The sequence below is a fragment of the Citrus clementina genome, unplaced genomic scaffold (genome assembly GCF_000493195.1).
Source record: "Citrus clementina cultivar Clemenules unplaced genomic scaffold, Citrus_clementina_v1.0 scaffold_8, whole genome shotgun sequence".
NCBI classification, from domain to species: Eukaryota; Viridiplantae; Streptophyta; class Magnoliopsida; order Sapindales; family Rutaceae; genus Citrus; species Citrus x clementina.
The window spans coordinates 18,598,343-18,618,237 of NW_006262022.1; the positions used below are offsets into that span (position 1 = coordinate 18,598,343).

Sequence of the window (19,895 nt, forward strand, 5' to 3'; positions counted from 1 at the left end):
CATGTTCTTTTGTCCTTTTTGTAAACCTATTGCTACAGTATCCTTCCAAGGAAAATTTAACTTCCGGCTACCTACAATTATACATATGTTTTAAGCACACAATTATTCAAAATCAAGTAAACTTTATTAAACTTAAACTAAAATAACTGTTAATGTAAACTATCATTAAAATGCACTAAAACACATCAATTACTCTCTAAGTAATCTTGATTTAAGTCTAAAAATATTATGATAACTCTCAGTTCATAGAATTATCACCCTATCACAAAATGAGCAAGTTAGCGACTTGTCAAAGCTTGGTGACAGGTTTTGTTGGAAGAAGAATGTTTCTTTCTCTTAATAGATCTCATTTTCTTCCTTAATCTTCGAAGTACTCGGTAATACTTGATCATATGAGAATATACCAAAAAAGAAATACGAGACGCTCCCCCTGCCTGTCCAAGATCCTAAGAGGTTGGTCACAGGTTTGTTCAGGACTTTTACAAACGACTGCAAGCCTGCTCCTTTAATATGATTAGAAGAAGAGGGAATATGGAATATTCTCGACCAAAGGGAGAGGGAATATTTTTTTCTTTTCCACACCAATCCTTATTTACTACTACACCTTTTTTGGGGCATATAGCTCAGTTGGTAAAGCATTGGGCTTTTAACCAAATGGTCATGGGTTCAAGTCCTGCTATACCCAAAACCTACAGCTTCTTCAATCCTTTGAAACTAAGGAAAGAGATACCCCTGTAAGATTAGGTAGCCAGACTTTCTCCCCAGCCTCTCCTTGCTGCTATCTGACTGACAAAGAGAGCAAGAGCAGATGATAAGCTACCACCTAGGTCTTTCGAAAGCAAAGCGTTGTGCCAGGATCAGGTAAAAAGAAAAACAAAAGTATAGCGCGCAGAGCAGAGCATTCTTGGCTTGATTAGGACAAGCGTTTCGGTTGGTTATCGTTTCAAATAACTCATATTTCTATTTAGCTCTTTTGTGGATTTTTAATTTCATGGATGTTTACAGTTTGAGATATTCTGATTTATAGTAACAATAAAATCAGAATGTTATGTTTTTGCGATTTTATGTTTTTTAAGTTAATGAATTTTCCTTTAAAAGAGAAAAAGAGTGAACATTTTAGTAAGGGCTGAAGAATATTTTCAGTCTTTCATAAATGAAAAATCTTAAGTGTAGATTAATTTTCAACACATATTGAGTTTACAGAAAAAGCTAATTCTCTTGGGTTTCTTTGAAATAAATACAATGTTTATTTATACTCTTCCCTATGTTAACTGCTGCTAACTATTGAATATGAATAATCACTGGACGGAAGCTATTAATCTTCTGTCATGTAATTATACTTTCTTGCCCAGTGAGCATTTTCAACTTGTGTAACCTCCTCTTACTGTTTGCTACATGCAATGCAATATAGGATAAAAAAAACTATGTCGATAACTGGACAATTTGCTCTCCAAAATACACAACCTGAACTAATGGAGCAATCATTCATGTCTTAGTTTCATTTGCAATGCAATAAAAGTGGATTGGGCAGCAATGAGATGGTACCATCGAATGCAAAACACTTCTACCAAATTTATACACCCTATTATTCCTCTTATTTCTTTTGATCCAAATCTGCTATCTCAATCACAAGAAAATAATGTAGATACCTGATAAATAATAAAAAATAAACAAATAAGAATCAATAAATATAGGCGGCATGTCTTAAAAATTTAATTTTACAATATCTTATTGCAGAATACACACACATATATGTATGTATGTATGTATAAGTGCAGATTTTTTACTAATAGTAAAATGGTTTAGTACAAATTACAAATGTGTCATGATTGATAAGAAACAGGAAGGTTTGTTCTTCCTAAACTTCCTCTCTCTCTTCCTTTAGCTTGCAGCCAAGCCAAAAACCATAGATTGAAAAGAATTTTAGTTGTAAAAGGCATACAGGAGTAATAAAGAAATAAGATTAAAAATAAATTATTTTAGAGGGGTCGATTTTAATTTAAAAGAAATTTATAAGTAAGATGACAAATTAGCTGCCGTATCATTTAAGATGTGTTTTGGAATTAATATTTGGAATATGTACCATTATTGTTTTTCTTATCAAGCTTGGATACAAATTCTGTCTATTTTTGGATAAAAACTCTACCTTAGTAGGCTCCTCTTAAAAATTGATTCGCCATTTGTAAGCTCATTACTGTGCTACGCAGCGCAAGCACCGAGATTTCATCTTGAGCAATACCCTTCAATTGAGTCTACTTTATGATAATGTACATAAAAAAAAAAATAACTTATCATTGAAAAGTTAAATCTAACAATTAGAAAAATAAAAACAGTAATGTTTTAACAATATTATGAAATAAAGGGATGAACTGAGTATTTAGTCAAAATCTATTGACTTTTGATCATGTGCAAGCATCATGCCAGTGAGAGCTATAGCTAAACCAAAAAATCGAAAGCAAGCATTTTATCGAACATCTCACTATCTCAGAGGTAATCTCATATTTGTGTCTTTCGTTCTTATTCCCTCATCATTGATAATAGCCTACCCAAACCCACAGCAATGGCCACATTTTCGGCTTGCATTGTTATGAAGATATTATCTTAGCTCCCCATCAAAGTTGTTTTATGCAACAGGTGAATAATCGACAGTGAAGCATTCGTAAAGATGCACTGAAGCACAGCATCAATCAGAGTATCGTTGTTTTAGATAAATATTCTAAACGTTGGAGCTCACCAAATCAATTAATTGCACGAACAAGAGCATATCCATTCCAACCACACATATTCTAAATGTTCAAGCTATTAGCGGTGCTGTGTTCATCAGTTCTTCTCCATCAATCAATCAAATAGAACAAAGGCTGCCAGAGATATTTGATCGTACAAATATATACGTGAATTTAATTTGAACCACGAACAACATGTTTTGTAGCCGTACATTAAAAAAAATTTGGATGTGACAATTGAAGAAAATGTAGAGGACAAGGACTTGAAATATTTGCCTTTTTTGACCTTTTCTTTATTAAATAATATTATTGTCCTCTCTCTTTGTTTGATTCCCATATTTAGCGATTACCCATAGTCCCATACCGATAGTTTTGGTTAGAATATTTGAGAAAAGATTTGCTTTCAAGTTCAAAGAAGAAACTCAAGCATATTCCCTATCAAAATCTGATGGATAAAAAAAAATGAAAAATGAAAATTGTACGTATATGATAGTCAAAAAGTAACAGTTTTATTTGTTAATTATAGAAGAGGCCAACGTGTGAAGGCATAAAAGATGAAGGGTGATGGGTTTTATCTAGTTAACAGCATAAGCTTATTTAGTTCTTTGATTCAAAAGTGATAAAACCCTAAACCACTTTTTGTAGCTACGATTTGATTGATGTAAATATGTCAATTTCTAGCTTTTGATCCTTTTCATTTATACGAAATGTTTGCTAAAGTTGGTTTATTCCTATTTTGCAATAATTTCAGTAGTTGGTTTGCAAAAAGATACATAGAAAAGATAGAGTTTGATTGTTTCAACTTAAAATTTTGACTTAAAATTTTTAATACAAATTTTCAGATATTAATTTTATACAATCCAATAGTCGATGAACTGACATAATTAAATAGTACTTTGACTTTCAATACCTATTCCTGAATTGCATACAATTAATAGCTCGAAGTTTATGTCAAAATTTTAAATAAAAAATTTAAATTAAAATAACCTTTCCCTAACTAAAAGATATTAGGGAGCCCAAATTTATTTTATATAAACAATATTATAGATTGTACGATTGATATTTATAGCTCGTTTGGAAGTGTGGTGAAAAAGTTGAGCCGTCAAAACCCAACTATTAAAGTGTTTGGTAACACTTGTAGCTGTGCTTTGGTAGTTTAGTAAATTTTTTTTCTCAACTTCTACTCCACACCTGTAACTTTTACTCCATAGTAACTGCAGCTTAAAAGTTAAAGCACGTCACTCCCAAACACACCCTTAGTCCATCTTAGATTTTTATATTTTATGGGTCTACTAAGATTCCTTTATAAATTTTAACACCCTCATCTTGTCCTCGGCGTTAAAATGTTAACATGCAAAGCACATAATGTTGAAAAGTTTACGTGACATTTTAAGTACAGTATCTATCAACTTAAAATCGGACGATGGACCATCGATCACCAAGTCTCTTTGTTTTCAAACTGGGCGACGGCCGAATGACAGTCCATCACCCGAGTTGATCAAAAGCTCATTCCAATAAAAAAAAACAAAAACAAAAACAAATCATTTAATTCGGTTTAACAAAGTCTCGGCACATATATATATATATATAATCATTCTCAGGACCGGACATACTTTTAAAACATGCGATTTTAAAAAAGTTAATGATTGAATGAACTATAAAATCATGCAGTTTTAAAGGGTTAAAAACTAACTTTCTTAAATTCTGTAGTTTTAAAGTGTATCCGCATAAAAAATAAATAACACTAGAGAATGACTAATATATATATATATATTAAATTATGAGTTACTTGCAAACAATGTTCATGACATTGATATATTCTTTAGCTTTTGAACCATGGGAAACAGTTCATACATATATAGTCTACCCCGTACCTATATGCATTCTCTGGTGCCAGATAAAAAGTAACAACAAAGTGCCATTGCCAAAGCGTACACGGTGGTGATGGTGGGCGACTTTTACTTTACCTTCAGAATTGTGGGCCCACCCACTACTGTTAATGGGTAACAAACAACATCAGCCCAGACCTAAAAAACACATTTAGCCAAGCACTTCCAAGTTCCAACCCATTAGTCCTTTCGCTGAAATTTCTTTGTACTAGCACTACCGTACATAAAAAAGGACACAAAAACATGCATACAAACGTAACACTCCTCAGAAATTGAAAAATATTATTTTAAACACCCAAAAAGGAGGCCATTCTTCTTATAAGTAGAGGCCACTAGAGCCCTCCAAAACCATCCATTTCTTTATTTCTTAACTTCTTTGTCCCTCTTTGATCTCTGGCTCTCTCTCAGTTCATGCAAAGTTGCCTTAATTTTAATTTACCTATTTACCTATGGAAATCATTAGCCATGAGAAACCTCCAGGGCTATTTGCTCGCATGTGGCTGTACCTTAAGAGCTTGCCTGAAAAATCGAAAGCCAATGTGGTTGAAGTTGTTAACAAAGTAATAAAGCTTGGGAAAGATGACCCTAGAAGAATTACTCATTCAATTAAAGTTGGACTTGCACTTACCATGGTCTCAATATTTTACTACTATCAACCACTTTATGACAATTTCGGTGTCTCTGCAATGTGGGCTGTCATGACTGTAGTTGTTGTTTTTGAGTTCTCTGTCGGTAAGTTTGTCATTTGAAGTTTCTTAAGATACATCTCCACTGTACATACAATCGATCAATAGAATCATGACACGTGTATTTTTTCTTTTTAAATTTTCAGGAGCCACCCTTGGAAAAGGGCTGAATAGAGGATTGGCAACATTAGTAGCTGGAGGTTTAGGCGTTGGAGCCCATCACTTAGCCAGCCTTTCCGGGGAAATTGGCGAGCCCATATTGCTTGGGTTTTTTGTCTTCATTCAAGGTAAATGAATTAATGCAATAACACACATAAGAATATCCAAATTCATAGTTTCGCAATCAGTCAATCATTGTTGATATTAATTAATTAAATGTTGGTGTTTATGAATATTATTGTTGCAGCTGCCGCATCAACATTTATAAGGTTCTTCCCCACTATCAAGGCAAGATATGATTATGGGCTGTTAATATTTATATTAACATTCTCTTTGATATCGGTATCGGGTTTCCGAGATGATGAAATATTAGAGTTGGCTCACAAGCGATTATCAACAGTCATCATAGGTGGCTCTGCCTGTATCATCATTTCCATTTTGATCTGCCCAGTTTGGGCTGGTCAAGATCTTCACAATCTCATTGCTACCAATTTGGAAAAGCTTGGAAAATTCTTAGAAGGTATGAAACTTTACAAATATTTGTTGTGCACCACGCAAATACATGACATAAAAAAACGTTCCAACTAATAGAGGTAAATGTTGTTCAGGATTTGGAAATGAATACTTTAAAACATTGGAGGATGGAGAGTCGTCTAATAAGGATGAGAAATCTTTCATGCAAGAATATAAAAGTGCTCTCAATTCAAAAAGCAGAGAAGAATCCTTGGTGGGTATAAAAAGCTCTCTTGCACTTTCGATTATATGAAATTAATTAATTTGATCAATGTTGCTATAGTCCACTAATTTTGTTGACTCGCAGGCCAATTTTGCAAGATGGGAACCCGGCCACGGCAGGTTTCAGTTTCGCCATCCATGGCAGAGGTACCTTAAAATTGGAAATCTCACGCGCCAATGTGCCTATAGAATTGATGCACTAAATGGCTACCTCAACACTGAAATTCAGGTATAATATATTACGTTAAATTCCATATGTTTATAGAAAAAAAAAAATAAATGGACCGGAATTCGAGCTTCTTCAAGCAAAATGGATATGCATGGGTATTGGCGGTAATTAATAATTAGTAGAAAAAGATAATAATAATTAAATCTCAACCATATATTATTATTGAGGGATACGTGTCATAAAATTAGAAATTAGAAAGATCAAATCATGAAAGGATCTTAATTTTACATAAATGTCAGCTTACAATTTTTTAAAATAAGTTAAGACCGGATCGTATATAATAGAAATTACTAAAAGGTTTATGTATGGGCAAAATATTTTTTTAATTTTTTAAAAGGAATATTATTAGGTACACTCATGCATTTAATCACGTGGCAAAGTACTCAGGTATCTTATACGATTGTTGCAGGCAGCTCCAGAAATCAAAAGTAAAATTCAGGAGGCATGCACAGAAATGAGTTTGGAATCTGGCAGAGCACTAAAAGAATTGACATTGGCAATCAAAAAAACGTCTCAGCAGCCAATAACATCTGCTGATACCCACATTAAGAACGCAAAATCTGCTGCCAAAAATCTCAATACTTTGCTCAAATCAGGCATATGGGAAGATTGTGATCTCTTAACTGTGGTGCCAGTGGCCACAGTTGCCTCACTGCTGATTGATGTTGTTAATTGCACTGAAAAGGTCGCTGAATCCGCATACGAACTTGCATCTGCGGCAAACTTCGAGAGCATTGATTCTGCTGTTTCTACAGAAAAGCCCCGCTCAGGACAATGTGGTGCTGAAAAATCTAATGCTGATTGCCCTCACGTTGTGATTACTGTTTCTGAGTTAACTCCAGCTGCTGCAATGGCTGATCGAAGTTTGAAGGCGTAAATATGTATTAATACTGAAAAATAATAGCTATCATGTGATGATTATATCCGAACTTAGTTATTATAAAGTTTGGATATATGAAGTGACTTTAACTATAGTCCTACCTTCAAGTTTGGCCGAGTGGTTTTCAAGTATCTTTTTTTAGCTGGCTATATGAGTTTAAATTTTGGGAGAAGTAGAGGGTGAAAAAATGATTTAGACTTTGTCTACTCTCTACCTTTTAAAAAACAATATAAATTTAATAAAAATAACTATAGGAATTTTTCTAAACAAAATTAATAGTAGTATTCCCTTTATGTTGCACTTTGCCAATTTTCTTTCTTTTTTTTTTTTTTTTTTTTTTTCCAAGTAGGCTAATTATAATTAGTAACCCTCATCTTCCCCAGGAATCGAACTGAATAGCTAGCCAAACAAAGCCATTCAGCAGCGACTATCGGGGTAATAATAAACATCCCTAATGTATGTTTTTTAAATCTATTATCTCTGGTTGACATGAGAGGGGAACTTCTTTCAGACTAGCAAAAAAATTACATAAATACATATAAGATATTTATAATTTCAGCTTTTAAAATAAAATTTTTTGTGATTTGGCCCTGCAAGTTTAATATTTTAACTGTTTAACTCGATAATTAAATGCAGGTTTTCAGCTTTTACCACCCAAAAATTTACTTTTATGAGATTATGGCCCCTCCAGAATTTTACCCTAACTCTATCCCTGACTGAGAATATAGTTTATTTTATTAGAATCTGTTCTTTACAGAAAAAATAGAATAAACATGAGAATTATACTCATATCTGGATTTTTTTCTTTTTTAAGTAAACTTTGATTTGAACTACGTTTGTTTAATAAGCTAAATACGAATGATTTTATTCGGTATGGAGAATAAGAATTTTTATTATTACTTGAATAAGAAAAATAATCTAAGCCCGTTCATAACATTAATTTATAAGTGTAGTTCATTTTTTGACTTATCATATATGATGCACTGTATTACACTACAAATATTTGATTATGTTGACATAATAATTTCAACTTTTGCAAAAAAATATCAACCGATCCTTTATCCTTGTCCGTACAGTTGGAACTTATATGTAGAGGAGAGTCAATTTATCAAATGATTAAAAACAAGATTTCAACTTATGGGCATCATAGCCACTCGGCCTTTGGCCGAGTGGTCAGGGCTGCTGCACTCCAACTTGGAGGGAATCAGTTCGAACCCCCACAAAAGCATTGTGGGGTATTTCCTTTCTCAATTAAAAATTGAGTGAAGGCAGTCCTCTTCCTTACCCATGAGTGAGGAGTGGACATCCCTCGAATATTTGTGAGGGTTAAAATATGGGCAGAGCTCCATTAGCATTGATGTAAAGTTGGTCCCAGTAATAGTCTGATTTGTAAATATCAGTTATACTCTCATGTAATATGAGTTGTAATTTGAGCAATAATCTCATGTAATAAAAAAAAAAAAAACTTATAGGCATCATAATTGACCTAAAAAAAATACTATTACATAAAGTGAAGTGCTCTTGACTATATAATTAGAATGATGTAATGAGTGTAGCACATGTTTAGTTACTTCACTTTGGTGATGTGTGCTATTCTTTTTGTATTTTTTTATTGCTAAGAAATAAAAGTGGAGGCATCTATTAACTTAAAATTTCGTGCAATATATTAACTTAAAATTTACCTGACTGCTGCTCAGTGGCAATAATCTTTGGTCTGTGGATCTTTCGGTCGAGCATTAGAGGAAACTGTCAACATTATCGGCCTAGCAACAGTACTTGCAAAAATCTTTCCATCCGGCTTAATGTAAAATTCTTCTCCTAAATTTCTTAGAATTCCCAATTAATTACGCTTCATACGGTAGTCCATGCCATTTAATTAATTTCGATCATCATAATTAAGTTTGAGCCGCAGCCTCAGGAGATGTTGGCTTACTAGTTACTTCTGGGATTGATAAAATCTAATTCTTAGAAGCAGACTTAGGAATTGTTCTAGAAGGGCATGTGTTTATGCAACAAAAGAAATAATTATGTGCAGATCGGAAAGTTCACATTTTGCAAAATCTGAATTTAAGCTAGACCTGAGCACTATTGTAAAAGCATAAACAAAACTAGGTAAGGGATTGTGCATGTGCAATAGTAAATCGCATATCCACATGTAATAGCTTTGGACCATGTATTTAATAAGAAAACTTTCATCCACAAATCTATAAGATTTATTTTTATTGCGTCTATCTGTTGTGATTTTATAAATCAGGTGCGTAGACTTGATGTCTCTGCAAAATATAATGCATGCGTCGTTCGACCTCCATAATAGTATCTAGAGATCACTGCTTGGTAGGTTGTCTTTTTGGTCGTGAGGACACAAATATGGCCACACATCTTAACAAGAATAATTGAGTATCAAAAAATGATTGACTTACCTTAAACATTTTATTTTCCCTCCACAGTAATCTCCACTCTAGATGTTGGTTTGTTTTGCTGACTTTACTGAAGAAAAATATGCAGAGAATTTTGTAGAGGATTAAGGAGAAGCATTATTTTTGGTTCGGAAGAATGACACTTTACTCCAGGATATAATTTTTTTTTTAATCACTTGATCCCTAATAAATTTTTAATAACCTATTTCACCCTTGGTGTCAAGATATTAAAATTAAGACACAATATTGAAGGATAAATCATAAATGTAATATTTAACAAATAAATTTATAGGTTTTAAGTTATAAATGTCTCCAATAATCAATTTGTACGCTCAAATATCACATTTACCTTTCGATAAAGTGATTTTCCCATTATTGTTTCGAGATTAAAATAAAATGAGGTATTAAAAATTGATTAACAAGGCGAGTGGCAAAAATAAATTTTAAAATTATGAAAGAGTTTCCCCCTCCCTTTTGGTTATTTTATTATGTATAAAATGTATGAAATATATATAAGAGAAATGAGTTTAAATATGGAAAGAACGCATAAGTTATGAATACATGATCTTGGTTTGCTTAGACTTTTGGTCCTAAAAAGTCTCTTGCCAGTATTGTGATGTTGGACTTTGCAGAAGATGCCGCTTACCAATATTGTCATGATGGGCTTCGCGGAATTTGCCTTTCTTAGTGGCTTGACGCCGGTGATTGATACTGCGAATTAGCTTGAAAATTATAATTCATGGGGTTTGGAAACAAGAATCAAAAAATATGTGCGGGATGATTTTGATTTTTGTCAATGTTTTTCTTGTATTTTAATATTGAGCTCGAGTTTGTACTTCACTAAAGAGGCTTTAGACAGTAGAGCTCACATATGTATTTTAACATCGAGGTCCAGTTTGTATCTTAACATTGAAGTTGTCTCTTCCAATTTTAATTACTAGCTTATATTAATTAATAATGACTGAGATTCTAATAATTGAGTTCCAACTTGAGTCTCAATTGTAACGTGGCATTCATTTATTTAATAGTAAATTTCATAATTAATAAAATTATTATTCTATCATCCACTAAATAAATGTCACATCAGTTAGAACTCAATTGTTAGGATTCCTAATATTATTATACCTTGGCTCAAATTAAAACTAATGGTAGGGCTATTTACACTTTAAAATATACTCTCAACATTTATTAATAAATTTAGAAGTTTTTATTTATATTTGACTCAACATTTGCTTAATAAATTTAAAAGTAAAATAAAAAAAAAACAAGTTACTTAGTAAATTTATAATTTTTATTTTAAATAATATCTCTAATGTTGTTGTAAGGGTATTAATATCAAAATAAAAATAAAAATAAAAAAGGACAGAGTTATAACATTAATTAACAGTGAGAATGTGTTAGGAGACAACCGTTGTCAAGTTCCCAATTTTTCACTTGATTTACAGGCCGAGGTCAATCCAACTTGCACATTTTGCGTATGTAAAACAGAATATGATCATAATAAGCGCCGGCCTTTCAATTTGTTCCATAACAAGCATCAACAGCTCATATCCAGCTAGTAGTGACTGTAGAGTTCAAAATTAGCCAATTTATTGATTGTTTTATGACTTTGCAATTTGTAATAAGTTTTTTTTTCCTCTAATTACGCTCTGTATAATGGAAATTAGAGCTGGCAAAATTTGACACGATCCGATTACCCGACACGAACACGACATAAATAAATGGGTATGGGTCGTCAAATTTAACACGATTATTAAATGGGTCGGGTCCGGGTCAACACGATTTTTTTCCGTGTCGGGTTTGGGTTAAAATTCTTGACTCATTTACCCGATCAATGACCCGATTATATTTTCTATTTTAAAACAATTTACATATTCTTATAATTAAAACTCAAATATTAGAGATGATTTTCTCTTTTTATTCTTTAAAATGGTGAATATAAACACAGTGTTTTATTTATAAAATTTTACATACATTTAGAGCTTCAATAGTGTAAATGTATAAAAATTGATAGACATGTATATTTTATAATATTGATATATAATATTATATATATATATATATATAAAATTAAAACCTCAATAGTGTACATGTGTAATATATTGGTAGATATGTATATTTTATAATATCGATAAATTATGTATGTATGTATATATTTATGTACATAAGTATGTATGATAGTGTGTAAATATTTGATGTAACTTTTGTTCAATATATAGATATTAAACGGGTTATTGGGTAACCCGATTATTTTTCCGTGTCGGGTTTGGGTCTCAATATTTTGACACGATTATTAAATGGGTCGGGTTTGGGTCGACCTAAATTTGACACGACACGAAGCTGATACGATACGAACACGACCCGATGACCCGTTTTGCCAGCTCTAATGGAAATAGATCGGGTTTCATGTCTAGTTACGTACGAAATCAGAACTTCTCTAAAATTGTTAGTGGATTCAGTGTTCATACAAACCACACAAGATGACATTTATTAAGAAGTGATGAACAGAACAAACAGTGCAAAAAGCAAAGGCAAAGGTGGGATTTGAGTTGTCTTCCACCAGAGACTTTAATACCAATTTCAATATAAAAGTTTTTTTTTCCCTTTTTTTATACCAAGGATGGAGAAATTTGCAGATACTTTTCAATGATTTGTTAGTGCATGTATCACTTTAATACATTACTACACTTATCACATATTTGGTGCTAGGTTTTGACTTCTTGTGCTTTACTAAGAGAGTTTTAATCGTCTAAGCTACTAAAGACAATTTACATAGACTTCTTATTGCTTCCATTTAAAGCCTCAAGTGGGCCAAATTGAAATCAAAATCATGTGATGAAGACTACATCTTAAAATGGACAACCACTTCAAGAGCAAATGTTTGTTTTATATTAATCTTTTGACATGTTAATATATCACTTTATTCCTAGAAAACCATAGACTGATCTTGTCCACAATTGACAATATTCCTTCATCATTCTTTATGCTGCCTTGAAAAGCAAAGGCGTTCAAAGTCTATATTTTAAATTTTTTACTAAAGTAAACGAGCCTAGAAAATTAGATGAAAGCTATAAACTAAGATTATTACCACAAATCTCTGAGATTTTATTATTAATTCAAAAAGTCATATTAATAAAAAGAGTCTTTTGGTCATTAAAAAATAATAAAATTTATTAAATCTTAATTATACATAGACAAAAATGCACATGCAACTTGTATCCTTACAAAATCTCTAAAAGCTTTACTCGATATTCCAAAATTTTTAAAAGCTCAATAGAAATTAAGTTTATTTGAACTGCTATGATCTCATTTTGTCTCAATTACTTTTCTTTCTTTATTTTTTCCCCCTATTTTCAAATGTCTATCTCAATTACCACTTTATTAATCGCTGGATTTTCAAGTTGAAGCCGAAATTTCATAGTCAATCAATAAGCCAAACTTCAGGTACATTGAACATTAAAATTGAAAGGATTTAAAGAAAATTCGGAACTGGATTATGTTGAAAACATGAATTCAATCAAGCTTGAAGTGGGCAATAATCATAAAGGCAGCCTTTATTGCAAATAACAAAAGCCGAAAAGAAAATTCCAAACGGATATGTGATGCATTTTTTGGCTGTAATTAGACAAAGCTTAAAAATTGAACTCAAAAGCGTCAACGTTGTAACTATTTTAACATTTGAAGGGAATGTCACCATTTGGGTAAGCCTTGACGTGTCCTGAAAACGAAAATTCTTATCCATATATAGTGAAAACCCATTTCACCAAACACAATAAAAATTCAACAAAGTGAGATAAGCACCACTTCTTTTTCCTTCTAGTGCTGAAAAAATGACTTTACACAAAAGTTCAAGATTTAGTATTTTAATTAAGGAAAAAGTATAGTTATACCCCTGAAAGTTTGAGAAAATAATCATGCAGACACTACGTTTTTAATAAGGGATACCAAAATTTTTTTTTATCATAATACCTTTTAACTCATTAACTAAAAAAACTTGACTCCTATTTTTTTTATAATAAATAGAAATATAGTATTACAATAAATTTAACACTATATACATTTTAAAATAATTTCCATGTTATAAAAAAAATTTCTTATTTTACAATCTATTAGACATATTTTATTATATTAAAGTAAATTTTACAATAAATAGAAACGCAATATTAAAATAAATATATAAAAACTTAAATTATTTTGGGTATTATTTAAATAATTTTAATATTGCTGATATGTGAGATATATTTTATTAAGTGTAAAATCTATTTAACCCAAAGGTTTATTGAAATTCTTTATAATAAATACATATATTTATTAAAATAAATATGAAAATTTATATTTTCAAAATTATTTTAAATATTAAATTATATTTTAATATTATTATTCTATTACACATATTAAATTATTTATATTTGCATTTACATTTACTAAAAAATTTTAAAATCAACATTTTAGTTACCAAATTCAATAAGTATTATGGTCATAAAGGGATCTTTGTATCTCTTATTAAAAATTTAAAGATCTCCATAACCATTTTCCTGAATTTTGAGGGTGTAACTATCTTTTTCAGTTTAATTAATTATACTCTGAAACTATATTTGTCTTTTAAACAAAATACATGTAGTTGAGTTGCCTCTGACTGAACATTAAAGTATAATGCACTGCCTTAGTCACTTAGCTAGAAAAATAATTTCCCCCTCTTTGTACCTTATTCTTAGCCTTAGACATGCGTAAGTGGAGCTTATTATTAAACTTTGAGGAACTTTTGAAAGAAAAATATTGAAGTTAGGTTCATCGGCATCTCAATGCGCAACTTTTCAGCCAAAATGTCGTAAGATATTGAAATATTTTATGATTGAATTAAGAGAATATAATTTGGCATCATAAACACTGAGACCCACCAAAGATTTCATTCCAGCACCTGATATAGTGGGATGCTTAAGATTCTTCAAAAGACAAATGTAACAGAGAAATAAAATGATTTAAATACGCACATAAATATTATTATTTTATTTTAAAATAAGTAACAATAAAAAATTAGAAGTCTGCTTGGAGGATTATAGAAGTGCTAGTCCACTGATCCTTCTATATATGTCATTGAACTGATCTCTTATATATTATAATTTTTTCCTTGAAATTTGGTATTTGTTTTGGAGCTTATAACGAGTTTGAAAGTCGAAATTTGCATTGCTGTTAATACTAAATTATTCCAATCAATATGTAGATTATGATAGTGCCTTGTAAAGCCGTGACATATAGGATATAGCATTGCTTGTAAACTACTCTTTCGATGAAGGGTGTAGCACTGGTTATTAGTGATCACAATGTCCATGAAATAAGAGAGCAATAATCACCCATATACAAAGAGTAACAGGTTGTTTTCAAACATTAATCAAAGAGTGGACTTATTTACACTCTAAATAATATAAATTCTAATTCTAATAAAATTTAATATTACTAACACATCCCTAAAGTAATTTACTGCAAAATACAACTTAGTTTAATTAAACCAAATGCAATTATTCTTTACATTTAACACACATGTAACATAAACCGTGGCTTATCTTGATAAAATGGAAATATTAAAAGCAATCAACTCAATAATTCAATAATAAATCTAAAAGATTTCAAATTAGTTTTCTATATAAAAAAAAAAAATTAGAAACAAAAAGTAAACACTGTGAAACAATCACCCATAATATCTAATGACTCTAGTGGCTCCAAAGGATTCAGCTAAGAACAAGCAAGAACAAAGAACTTTTTCCCATCTTTTCGCCTCCTCTCTTTAGTTCTAAGAATGCTAGTTTCAAGAAGAGTAATTGCCATCCTCCAATCCTTATTTGCCATCTTAAGATTGGATAATAAATACGTTCCACTTATATTTAAGCATGGCTTTTTTAGTAAGTTCGCAGCCTCCAGAACATTGTTCAATCATCATATTTATAACTTCTCTCGATAAATAACATGTCAAATATCATATTTTGATATGCAAACTATATATCCCACTGTGAAAGTGGGAAAATAAAAAATGACAGAACATTGTTCAATCATCATATTTAGATACATTAATCTAGTAGCACTCTGGATTTGATAACACATCAAACTATTAACAATGCTTTCTGTTTCATTTACAACATTTGCCTGGCTTTCATCAGCAGGCCCACATCATACTGCTGTAAATGGCCAAGCCGAAAGCCCATGGGATCATACGCACCATAGGAGTTGGACTATTGGCATCTTTTCGAAACTCTCTACCAACCCCTTTTCTTTAATCAGCCCATTAAAATATTTAAAAACACTACAATTTCTCATAACACTTTCATTAATGATTAAAAAAATAACCTTAATGATGGCTATTCCTCCTTGAACACCATTTCAACATTTTTTTTTCTTCAACTTTCTCATAATTACAATCGAACATAATAAAAAAAATTGTTCACAAATAATAATGAAAAACAATTAAAGAAAAACTTACCTTTTTTTTTTTATCAATCCTTCTGCTTGCATGATAATTTTCTCCTCAATTTCAAATTCTTAAAAAAGATAAATGTTGCTAAGATAGGACTTATGACATGCGGGTGTAAAAAAATTTCAAGAAAAAAATATACAAATAATATGTGGATGGAGAGAATTTTAGCAGAAGAAATTAATTCTATCTTATAACTGGGTTTTTGCTAAAAAAAAAGTGGGTTTCATTAGACTTTTCTTTTTTTAATCATTTCATGTACTTTTAATGGAGGTCAAAGTAATAAAATACTTAAAAGAGTTTTAAGAGATTTTTGGAGGAGTGCAATAGTTTAACTCGCATTATAAAATTCTTAATCAGTGGAGTTTTTAACATCCCTTTCAAATCTTTATAACACCTCTTTTGAATTTTGGTTTTTAAAATAAGCCCAGTTATAAAATACAAATTTATATATTAAAATTAACTATATTTTCATAAGGTTTCATCCTAAAGAAAATATTTCTTTAGTTTTCATTTATAAAATACATACAAATCCTAAAATCTTAATTTATTTTTCATTTTATCACACAGTTTCTATTTTCATAACTATAAACTCTTATAATTTTCTCAAAAAATAACTTTTAATTAAATATAAATTATGAAATGGTGTGGGTGTAAAAAAGCTTGTTAAAATAATATTTTTCTTGTGTTCAATTAAATTTTCATTCAAAAAATAAGAAATAAATTAAATTATTTTTAGTTATTTAGGTAATTTCAATTAAAATAATGGATTTTACAAGGAATTTTGAGGGGTGTCAAGAGGCCAGGCCTACTCATTGCTTCTACTAGATTTTGAGGATAAGGCCCAGTTACAACTTAAATCCAACTGAGACTTCTGGCCCGCTATTTTCCTCTAAAGTGACATTACCTATTATGCACATCTCGATCTCGTATTTCAATTAATTAGTTATGTGATTATTTATTTATTAATGGTGTCTTATAGAACTTATGAATTAACAAAGTGACACATCAAATATTACATCAAACCAAATACAAAATTTTAACTTTTGATCATTAGGTCAACATATCATAGAAATTTCATATAATAATCGTTCACATCTATCTTATATATAGAATGTAAAGAAAATTTTATTTCAGAGACGTAATCACTAATTGATGACTGAGGCTCCGGTTGACACCTATATTTGAGGAGAAAATTTCTCCTCTTTTATAAGCGTGGGGGCTATAAGAAACAGAATCAAAGCTGCTCTTATTAGGTTGTCGTTTTCATTAGTTGAATGACATTTAAATACTATAGTTATTTTCAAACCTAACGCCATCAAGATGAAAGCTGGGTCACTTTCAGTTCAATGTTGTTTACAACTCGAAAAATCTTTGACAATAGGGATACAGATAAGAGAGAGAGAGAGAGCAGGACAGAGGCAGGTGGGCGGCCCTGTCTTCTGAGGAGTTCAAATTTTGCTTTTCTTTATTGGGTAATTTTTAAAAACCTCCCTTGAGGTTTGAGGCTGTTATAAGTAGATGACAAAAATCATTTTATTTGTAAAAGACCCCCTACCATCAGTTAAAATTTTTATTGACTAACTGTTGACTTTAAAAAGATAATATTACCCTCAATAATAGTTTATAGACTGACACAACTAAAGTACAAGGGCTGAAACTTATGATGCGTAAATCACTGACTTTATTTTTTGACATTTTCGCCCTTTACAATTCTAAGTATTTACAATTTCATAAGTAATTAAAACAATTATTTTCACCATGATCAAGTTATTGATATTTCCTTAAAATCTTTAAAAAAAATTACAAACTTAAAATATATATATAATTGTTTTGCAATATGACAATTGGCTTGCACATTAATTTAAGGCTCACAAGCGGCACACACACAAACAATTTGCATTTCTTCTTCCCCTCTACTCTTATGCTGCGTTTACTTTTTGGATTGGAGTGGGAATCCTGAGGAGTGGGAATCCTTGGATTAGGAGTGTGGAGTGGGAGTGGGAGTAGGGTGTTTACTTAGACTAAATGAAAGTATGGATTGTCAATCAGAATCTCAATTATTTGTTTACTTTGTCTTGGATTGGGAGTAAATTGTTTTAAATTACAATTTTATCCTTATGTACAGAATTATAATTTGTAATTAAAAAATTAATAAAAAATATATTTGGAAAATAAAATAAATATTTTATTATATTTATAAATTAATAACAATTACTAATATTCTTAATTATGTAAATCATAATTTTTTATTAATTTTAATTTAAATTATGTGAATAAAAATTATTAATAATAGCAACACAAATGAAATATTATTATTGATAATATAGTACAAAATTAATATATTTTTAGAATAAAATATTTATTATTATTAATTAAATAAATAATTAATATTTATTAAAATTAATGTTTAATATTATTAATTTAAATATAATATTTATTTATTTTTATTTTATTAAATTTAATAAAATAAATATGATATAATTATTATTTTTAATAAATATAATATTATTTATTTTATTAAATATTATTTATTTATTTTATTAAATATTATTTATTTATTTTAATTTTAATTATAAGGATAAAATGGGAAGAGGGGGGGAGTGGATTCCCACTCCCACCTCCCCCCATGGGAGTGGGAATCCCACTCCCCACTCCAAAATTGAGTGAGACCCACGGATTCCCACTCCCACTCCCCCCCCCTTTTTTAAGGTAAGTAAACACTGGAGTGGGAGGAATCCACACTCCACACTCCCACTCCAACAAGTAAACACTACCTTAATGGATTCTGAAAGCTCAAATAACACAAGCAACTTTTACTGCCCATCCCCATCATTACCCATTCAAAATGCATCATGACCATTTTCCAACAAGCTCCATAAACAAGAACAAAATTTAAATAGACCTACACATGAATTAGTGAGTTGTCAAATGTAAAAAAATTTAAGAAATACAAACTTTTACTATCAATCCCCGTCATTACCCATTCAAAAGGTATCGTGACCATTTTCCGGCAAGCGCCATATACAAAATAACAGCGAATTTACCGAGAAACAGCAGAAAATTTAATAGAAAAACAGTAGCATATTTTTTATAAATTTTAAGATTTGTAATTTTAATTTTTTTAAGATTTTAAGGAAATATCAATAACTTGATCATGGTGAAAATAATTGTTTTAATTACTTATGAAATTGTAAATATTTGGAATTGTAAAGGGCAAAAATGTCAAAAAAATAAAGTCTGTGGTTTACGCATCATAAGTTTCAGCCCTTGTACTTTAGTTGTGTCGGTCTATAAACTATTATTGGGGGTATATTGTCTTTTCAAAGTCAACAGTTAGTCAATGAAAATTTTAACTGACGATAGGGGGTTTTTTACAAATAAAATGATTTTCACCATCTACTTGCAACAGCCTCAAACCTCAGGGGAGGTTTTTAAAAATTACCCTTTCTTTATTCTATCTTGTGCTACTAAAAGATAAAAATAAAATTATTTATCAATTTTGTTGCTTGTACATGACATAAGCCAGAAGACTTGTGAGAGTGACTGTGATTTTTCTTTAATATTTAGTTTTTAGAGAGCCATAATAATTGTTGTTATGAGATCAAAGTTTCAAGTGTAAAATAGATATCAATCGAATAAAATCACCTTAATTTTCTAGACTCAAATTAAATTGATAGTCACATCCAAGGAGCCTAAGTACAGATCACAAGT

General features: G+C 30.6%; 1 protein-coding gene across 1 annotated transcript; it reads left to right on the top strand.

Moving 5' to 3' along the window:
* Positions 1 to 5,061: 5,061 nt before the first annotated feature.
* On the top strand, positions 5,062 to 7,298 carry LOC18033649 (aluminum-activated malate transporter 2). Its single transcript, XM_006424047.1, has 6 exons — positions 5,062 to 5,344; positions 5,445 to 5,585; positions 5,705 to 5,977; positions 6,066 to 6,184; positions 6,278 to 6,421; positions 6,831 to 7,298. Exons 1-6 carry the CDS (start codon positions 5,062 to 5,064, stop codon positions 7,296 to 7,298), a joined length of 1,428 nt encoding a protein of 475 aa, XP_006424110.1.
* The last annotated feature ends 12,597 nt before the right edge of the window (positions 7,299 to 19,895 follow it).

Coding starts and splice junctions, on each gene's coding strand:
- LOC18033649 (XM_006424047.1), top strand. CDS start 5,062: ATGGAAATCATTAGCCATGAGAAACCTCCAGGGCTATTTGCTCGCATG. Junction 5,345..5,444: donor TGTTTTTGAGTTCTCTGTCG/GTAAGTTTGTCA, acceptor TTAAATTTTCAG/GAGCCACCCTTGGAAAAGGG. Junction 5,978..6,065: donor GCTTGGAAAATTCTTAGAAG/GTATGAAACTTT, acceptor AATGTTGTTCAG/GATTTGGAAATGAATACTTT.